The sequence below is a fragment of the Rhipicephalus sanguineus genome, chromosome 8, assembly GCF_013339695.2.
Source record: "Rhipicephalus sanguineus isolate Rsan-2018 chromosome 8, BIME_Rsan_1.4, whole genome shotgun sequence".
Lineage (NCBI taxonomy): Eukaryota > Metazoa > Arthropoda > Arachnida > Ixodida > Ixodidae > Rhipicephalus > Rhipicephalus sanguineus.
Window position 1 is genome coordinate 70,918,955 of NC_051183.1, and position 8,776 is coordinate 70,927,730.

Sequence of the window (8,776 nt, forward strand, 5' to 3'; positions counted from 1 at the left end):
CTAAACGTGAAGGCGCCTAAAGGCCTCCAAGATTCGCGCGCACTATCTCGGAGGCAACGACGCACCGTCGATGGGTCGTGCGCGCGCATGGCCGCGCCCGCGCATGACTGTCGCGTCTTCGCCGACAGCGCGGGCAGCACCTGTGCGCTATTGTACCTTCGTATCAAACGTCACGGGGTGCAAATCGGTTCGTAACAACCGCTCTCCAATACAATGGAGGCTAATGGGCCTTGGCCGGGACCACAGAAAATTCGTATCACCCCGAAATTCGTACGAGCCGTGATCGTATCACCGAGGTTTTACTGTAGCTACGAGAAACTTGTTTAGTGTAAATCTCCTTTAGAGGAGCCTCTCATGCCGTTTTTGGTGACCCTTAATAACGCCAAATGCGTACAGCTCTAGTGATGCACATTTCTCAAGCTCATATGTTTAGGATGCTGGGCTTTCACACGGTGTCCTCTTGCTACTTACTACTGTGAAATCAATCACGTTACTTGGCAGCGGCTCCACGTAAAATCCGTCTAGTGGTATGTTCGCCAAACTGTGGTCCAAGATTGCACCGGTGATCTTGTTTGCGTAGCCATATGCGTATCCAATGCTGTACATCTTGATCAAAAAAGCCGTTTCTCCGACGGAGCGAATCGTCTTGATTAAAGATGCACTGAACAATGGGATGGTGATTTTGATACTGAAAGAGCAAAAATAAGTGTGACACAGTTAACGTGAAGCTGCGTAATGATTTTTGCCCGATCGTCCACAACACCATAATGCTGGTGTTAGCCACATCTCGTAGAGTTACAAAGCGTTGCATAGCTCTCCATTCCTACCACATTTCTCTCTTGTACAGGCAGAAAATCGTCGTTGAAAGAACTCCTCGAAAAATCTGCTTTGGAAGTCGTCGAACTCATGCGTAAGTGTAAAGTTTCATTGACGGAAACGGCATAGATGCGGCCTTCCCGGGAAGGTTATTTCCCTAGCACTTATTATTACTCTTAAAGAAACGTCGACTTTTTGTAAACTAAGCACATGGCTAAATAATTTTAGGGAGAGTATCAGGCACTTAAACTCACTCTATATCCTGTCGCCATTTGGCTTTTATGAAGGCGTATCCCCCGTTTCTGATGCTGAGGTTCTCGTGCCTGAAGGCGAGAAGTGGCTAGAAGACAATACGTCAAAAGCGCGTTAGATATATTTCTATGAACGCATAGCGAAATAATACACATACCTATCCATATAAGCAGCGATGGTGTCCACAATGTGCTGCTAAAGTGTGGCGTTTTTAGTTAAGAGCCAAATATTGGTTAAAGTTCGCAATATCGGCTGGAAGTATTTTCATGATAGGAGCATACTGGCGTAAATTTGTTTGACCAGGCCTGCCCATATTGTCAGTAGCAAAAAATTGCATTTTTCTGCCTTTTAAATGGCTTACTGTGGAGGTCCAGATTTATACCACCTCGGCTATTCGATTTCTATAAGTTCCGCAGCGAAAAGTATAAAAAAAGAACAGAGACCCTAACTAAATATGAGCACATGAAGTGGACTGGGACGTTTTGAAAAACAAATGCCTCAAGTAAACGGCTTGACTGCCCTAGTAACGAGTTCCTTTATTTGACGCGCGTATGTATGGAGTGAAGCGTTCCTGGTTTTAACTTTCATAGGGCAGATAAGTATTTGTTTGGATGACATTCGTTCATCGGCACTACACTCTAAAACACCAAGCCGTTTATTTATTACAGATACTTTTACTTCTTCGGGGGAGAAGGTGTTGTCATATATGATATATATATATATATATATATATATATATATATCATGTCTGACGCCACTCTTCCAGCTAGAGTTAGCCTGTATGCTATAGCTAGATGTGTTACATGCGGGACAATTTAGAAAACAGAAAGAGCAACAGGTGCTCTTTTTTTAATGGGGTATCAATTCTATGGACACTCTCCAGAAAGGAGACGCCCCGCCCATCTTGATAGAGCATGAAAAGACGCGAGGGGAAGGAGGGAGTGCGGGTGTCGCTGGAGCAGCGACAGTCAACTTTGAATATAAGGGCGCGGTCGCGATCGCTGGCGCGCGCGCTGCCTCGGCAGCCATCAGCGGGCGGCTCATATACCCTTCTACGCGTACGTGCTGCGCTCTCAACGCGAAGAGACTGTACGTTAAGAGCATCTCTCTCTGGAGCGCCCGTATGACCTTACACCAGCGTCTTGTCGAGTTACGCGAGATCGGATCCAAAAAAGTTAGCTGCCAGCCTCACTTTGTATAACGTTCCAGTTTGCCGCTAAGGCATTCATTGCTTCGCCTTTGCGGTGAAATCGTGACTTTTTAGGGAATATGAAACAATGACGATAGCAAAATCTGTACTCATTCGTAACTTTTTCTCAATCTCAATCAGAGTACCAGGACCGAGATTATTAGGTACTTCATTTCGAAGTACCTAATAATCACTATAAGCTGATGCTCGCTCAGCTAACGATTACCCTTAAGGAACTGGAATGTGGCCGTCATAATCCTGGGATAATGGAGGGGTGTAAATACACGCATTTCAGTCACGGAAGTCAACCCAGAGCGACAGTTCCTGTTTACATCACTGCGGTTTCATTTTACTATGTCAAACGTGAGAGAAATATGTTACTATGCAAAAATTGCAAGCGTATAATCTTATGTCTCGAAGTCATGAGAACTTCATTGTATAGAGTGCAGAAGAAATTTATTAATTAATATCAGGAGGATTGCGGCCATATCCGCGATATGAATATGAAGCGTGCCGTAGTCGACGGCTCCGAAAATTTCGAACATCTGGCCTTTTTTAATGTGCAGCTAGATCTAAATACACGGCCTCTAGGATTGCCACCATCGAAATGCGACCCCCCCGGTGAATTGACTGAACCCGGGACTTTCGGGTCAACAACTGATTACCGTAACCACTGTACCACCACGACGGCTTGCGCACGAGATTGACAGTAGTGTGGATCTCGTGACTGTTGCTTAAAATGAATAATCTAATGCTACTAATTACTTATATAATTGCTATCAGTAGTCGTATTTTAATACAAGCCCCTGTTGAATACAGTCTCCAGGGAAGCACTTAGACGCTGCATTAGTTCACCAAGGTGCAACCATCAAAGAAACAATAGGTACATTAATCCCTGTACCGGTTTAGAAGCAAAGCTTTTAATTAACTGCGTCAAAGCGATAAACATCCGCACATAGAGCCAAATAGCTTGAATTAGTACCTCAATAAAAATACGTTCTTACTTCAAACTGGACCAGGTGATACTCGCTTGCAGTGAAGTGGCTTTCCCAAAATACGAACTTTGAGCTTCCTGTTGGTCCTGTGCAAAAGATTTTCATCTCGTCTGTGTCTGCGTAAACACTCGAGGATGGGAAAAGGAGGTCGCCATCCAGAGTTACCTGCACGCATGATGTAACAGTCGTTATTGAAGCTGGAAAAGAAAAAGCTATGCCGCAAGACCGTCCGTTTTAACAAAACGTTCGATAGCCATTGATGAAAATGATCTTTTTGTTGGTCAGTACGCCTATTTTTTTCGAGGTTTCAAGAAACCTCTTTGTACCGAAATTATACAGTATATACTTTTGTTTCGTTTTATAATTCATGGTTATATTGTGGCAAGTAGATTAATAGCTCTTGATATTGGGATTTGTATCTCTCAGCAATTTTACTGGGGTCTAACTTCCATTAACATTACATAATAAATACGACTCATTTCCTCTATTCTTACTTATTAGCAACTATTCACAATAACCACAGTATACTGTTTGCATGACATCAGTTGAATCATTATTTCAATAAAGCGGAATATAGTGCACCTAGCACGTGTGCAGGTGCTGTAGGGTGGTATAAATTTTCCAGCTCTTTTGAGGCAACGTTTCTACACTCACTTTTGAGTATGAAAAGTTTGTGCCATATCACATCCTATGTCTCCGATATACGCAGTCAATATCACCACTACTCCGTGAGAGTGCGACAGCATCTACTACAAAAATTTACCTGCGCTACCTGCACCTGTACTGCTGAACACAACTACTCAATTATTGTCGCAATGCTTAGGCTACTTCAAGCGAAATCAACCTTACCACGAGATTGGATGCTTCCGTGTGGAATTCGAGGACGTGAAACCCTTTCGGAGGTGTCGTAGTGTACTCAAGTGGCACATGTTGCTCCTCTTTGTCGCGGTAGTATTCCAGTTTATAGGCATCGGAAAAGCCAAGAGTCAGATATGTCTCCGTCGGTTTGGTCTCGTGGGCAAGCGTTAATGAGCTTAGGTCTCTGCGGAGAGTGAAGCAAGCAGAAGGGTGATGATCTCGGAAAGCTGGTCTACTGGCTTGTCTATTCCATTCAGTTTGTTGTTAGATAAGGAAAACTTACGTGTATTGTCCTTTATATTCAAACACGACAGTGAAGGCGAAATGGTAGGCGAAATTTGAAGGAAAATACACTTTAAATTGCTTCGTTGCAGAATCAAATCCACCCTGAAAAAAAATACATAAAAGTGAAATTCCTGTAAGTCCTGCGATATTGAGCCACCTTATATACGTACGAGTGGCACGCGACTTTTGTGTATACACAGAATACAGTCTGAATTGCAATTTTCTAAAGTGGCCAGTCGGCCGCTCCAGCCGCCGTTTTTTGCCAAACTATGTAGAGAGTGGCGCCGTAATGTTACCAAACTTAGCCACACCGCATGCTACGCCCTTATGCTATACTTTAACCATGAACCGAAGCCTGTTTTAAATCAACGTAGCAGCTGCGGGCGCTGCCAGCGTCCACAGCCACGTGCTCCACCACTCTAGACAACTACCATTCAGCCTGTACTTTAACGCTGGTCATTACCGCAAGCTCTGAATCGGCTGGTAACACAATGACCATACGTATGACGTAATATAAAACCATCCCGTGTAGACAACCCCATTTTCTCGCATGCCTTTCAAACGGACTTACAATACCTAGCAGTTCGTTGAAACCACCGCACGCATGCCATGGCCGAGCGCAAGGAAGCTCTAGTTTTCTTTCATTTCCTTCGAAAGAGGATTTCTATTTTCCTTATCACTATTCATGACCCTCTTGCTATATGAACATCACAAATCAGGACCAAGAAACATGGTGGACGCTGGATGTTTGCCTTCAAGAGTAGAACGCGATAGTAATAATAATATTTTGGGTTTAAAGTCCCAAAACCACGATATGATTATGAGGGACGCCGTAGTGGAGGGCTCCGGAAATTTCGACCACCTGGGGTTGTGTAATGTGCACCTAAATCTAAGTACACGGGCCTCAAATATTTTCGCCTCCATCGAAAATGCAGCCGCCGCGGCCGGGATTCGATCCCGCGACCTTCGGGTCAGCAGCCGAGCGCCATAACCACTAGACCACCGTGGTGGGGCAGAACGCGATAGCGTAATTTGGTATCGGTGCATGCCTCAACCGTGTCGCAAGCATACGAACGTCTGTGCGCGTAGCATTGGCCGTTTCAAGCTACCCTAAAATCTAAACCAATAAACGATCTAACACGATATTTTTTTCCTTGTTTCGGCGAACATGTTTGCAGACACACATACGCGACACGAACGAATTGTCAGCTGCAACTCTACATTGGAGGTGGGATCTTTTTAATGTCCACTAGTCAACCAATTGGAGTGATGAACACTTGAATCCTTGTTCTTATTTCACTGTAATTAATTGCCCAGTTTACGTTACCGAACCACATTTCATGGGAAGCGTATGAATTCTCTCCCACTGGATTTCCGTATCTAAACTCCATCTAACCATTCAGCCAACTAGCTCAGAACCATCATGATTATGAGTATGTACCATATCAGGAATATTTCGACTCGAGTCACTAGATTGGGATTTAAAATAAAGAGTCATTTTATTATAGTTGCCGTGTCCTTGTTGACTTTATACATTCTAATAATGCGACTGTTCAGTAACAAATAGCAAACTATCAATTCTGCTTCTCATCTTTGTTAATCTACTTTTTTTGTACGCTGCCGCCTACTTTAATTTCCACTTGCTGTTCATGCAAAAGAATACTAAAATTTATGACTTCGTGACCCCTGCCTTCAACTGATTAGTACACGCCTACCAAAATAATTTGTAAAACACACAGGAATGGTAAGTTGCACTAATGTTTTGTGCGTTACGCACGTTTATAGCCGTACTTCGCTGTTGAAAACTTGTCCATCTTTTATTACGATGACTTTGCCTTATGAAAGAATGTGTTTCAACAAGATGGTGAATATTGTAGTAGACATGGTAGAGACAAAGTTGGTGCGCTGAGAACTGTGGCTCAATGACTGCAAAATTAAGGAGTCTTAAGCCGTCGCTTCACCCGCCTGAAAAAATGGGGAGTTTAGACGCTTGCGCGCAGCTGATTAACCTCAAGGGGTATCGAAAGAAAGCAGCTGTTCACAGCAACTACTTTACAAGGTAAGCGCATTCTCTGTGCCGGAAGAGACGCGCATTTTATGAAACTTTTGATACGATCACCTGTTATCACATGTTCCCATTTCAGGGTAGTAATGTGGACAGCGATGCAAAGCTTTCTCACTTGCTCGGAGCGGGACAGAGTATCACCCACCATGCTTCCGTCATGACCCATTATGATGGAAGACATTCGATTCTTATGGTGGATTAAGGAAATTTATCGTTAGTAATAGTTGGTGTTTAACGTCCCAGAACTATATGACATGATTATGAGGAATACAGTAGTGGAGGGCTTCGAAAATCTCGACCACGTGGGGTTTCTTAACGCGCACCTAAATCTGAGTACACGGGCCTCAAGCTTTACTGCCTCCATCGACGATGTGGCCGCCGCGGCCATGACTCGATTCCGAGACATTCGGGTCAGCAGTTGAGCACCATAGCCACTGTACTAAAGTAGCGGGTAGGGCAACGAATAATGTGCAAATTTCCAATTTCGGTATAAAACTTCAAACTAGTGTTTCACGTAGCACATTTTCCATCTAAGCACCCAGTTTTCAGAGAACGTCACTTATTACTTACCGTGTAAAAAGCGTGAGCTCCAAGTCTATTCCGGGCATTCAATATGAGTTCGCGCTGCGTTGTAGATGCTTTCATTAGAGGGGTCACAAAATTTGCCATTGCTGTTTCTTGATGGGAACACCTGAAGTGAGACAACCGTTTGGTCCTGGTGAAGGAGATTGTACAAAAGTCGCGGTGGCAAGTGCACACACTGGAAAGACGGCGCCTATTGAATGCACTTCTAAGCACTGCCGGGAAGCGCCTACAATCAAGTCGTATTTCCTTATACGGAAGCAGAAATGTTCATTGGCACATGGAGCTTTCAAGACGGCTCTTTATGTTCATAAATTCTCAGGCATGAACAAAAGATGCATGAATGGCCCCCTTGGTAGCAAAGAAAAATCACTTGTGCTATGATTCCCACCATCTTGAATTATTGCAATCAGGAACCTTGCACACCAAAGCCTGAGAGCCTTTCACTCGATCTTGCCTATGACTCTATTTTTTTCTGTTCGGGAATAAGTGAATTAAGAGCTAAGAATCGAGGTTCTCGCACAACTAGCACCGGCGTTTGAGAGAGTGGTCTAGAAACATAGCACAGAGTGCCAGTAATAATCAGAAAAAAATGCACGGGGATTGGCCTTACCGCTGGACCATAGACATCACTGTTCTTTTAAAAAACCTATGAAAGTCGGTGTATTGAGTAAACCACTTGGATAAGTATTTAACGGAAAATATTTGTACAGCGTTGACACTGCAGCGCACCTGCCTAAGGATATTTTATTGCTACAAGAGTGCAAAAGATGTGAATTTCTCTAGCAGTTAAACAACGCCAGCGTAAACAACGGCCCAGACTAAGGGGAACCACTAGTACATTCTTATAGTTTCCTCTAGTACTTCCAGATCTGTAGAGTTCTTCCTAATTTTCAATGAACTTGTTCAGCTTCTGGGATAGTGCGCTGACTAGCTTTGAGCCGCAGGAGCAGCGTCGGCTGATGCAGCGGGCACGTGGTGTGGCGCGGGCCAATGGGGCCCTGCACTAAGGGCTCCACCCAAAGAGGACGATCCTTGAGGCCTGCATAAATAAAAGTTCTCTCTCTCTCTCTCTCTCTCTCAGCATAGCGGCAAAATCGAGATTGTGCAGGCTTGTTAAGCTAACTTCAGCAAAGCCTTGAGGGTCTACTGTAGATCGGCGCTACAAAAACTGACAGAGTCCGGCGCGCATTCACCTACGACGAATCGATGGGGAAAGCCCTCTGCTTTTTCTTCTCAGTCCATGTATTGATCCAGCCCCACCACCCTCCAAACGCTTTCTGCGCCTATCGATGTATTTCATTACCTCCGTGATCCATCCACCTTTTACCAAGCCACGATGTCACTTGAGGATGTTATCATGTGACGTCAAGCCACAGTGACGTCATGATAATGTCATGATGACGTCACAAATTTGCGATATATGTGACGTCACGATATCACATCTGTGACGTCATAGAGTGAGATCATCACGTCATGAAGATTTTTTCCATCACTCGTCCGTAAGGCCGCTGGACGCAAACGCCGATGGTCAATTTTTGCGTTTGATCAGGCACCTAAGTCTTTCGCCTAATAATACAGACAACTTACTGACTGTCACCCTCCTTTTTCAGCCGCCCAATTTTTTGGTCATTCAGACTTGGTGGATTTTCTCATGTTGGATTTTCTCGTAATTGCACCGCGAGAACCTGTGCAGAAGGAATCAAACATCTACGTAATCCATTATACGTCCGC

At 44.2% G+C, this 8,776-nt stretch overlaps 1 protein-coding gene across 1 annotated transcript; it reads right to left on the reverse strand.

The window, feature by feature from the left end:
* Positions 1-429: 429 nt before the first annotated feature.
* On the reverse strand, positions 430-7,068 carry LOC119403315 (uncharacterized). Its single transcript, XM_037670258.1, has 5 exons — positions 7,031-7,068; positions 4,102-4,294; positions 3,262-3,417; positions 1,071-1,156; positions 430-688 (listed from the first exon to the last, which is right to left on the reverse strand). Exons 1-5 carry the CDS (start codon positions 7,066-7,068, stop codon positions 430-432), a joined length of 732 nt encoding a protein of 243 aa, XP_037526186.1.
* Between the last annotated feature and the right edge of the window lie 1,708 nt (positions 7,069-8,776).

Coding starts and splice junctions, on each gene's coding strand:
- LOC119403315 (XM_037670258.1), bottom strand. CDS start 7,068: ATGCCCGGAATAGACTTGGAGCTCACGCTTTTTACACG. Junction 3,418..4,101: donor CGGAAGCATCCAATCTCGTG/GTAAGGTTGATT, acceptor TCATGCGTGCAG/GTAACTCTGGATGGCGACCT. Junction 689..1,070: donor AAATGGCGACAGGATATAGA/GTGAGTTTAAGT, acceptor TTGCTCTTTCAG/TATCAAAATCACCATCCCAT.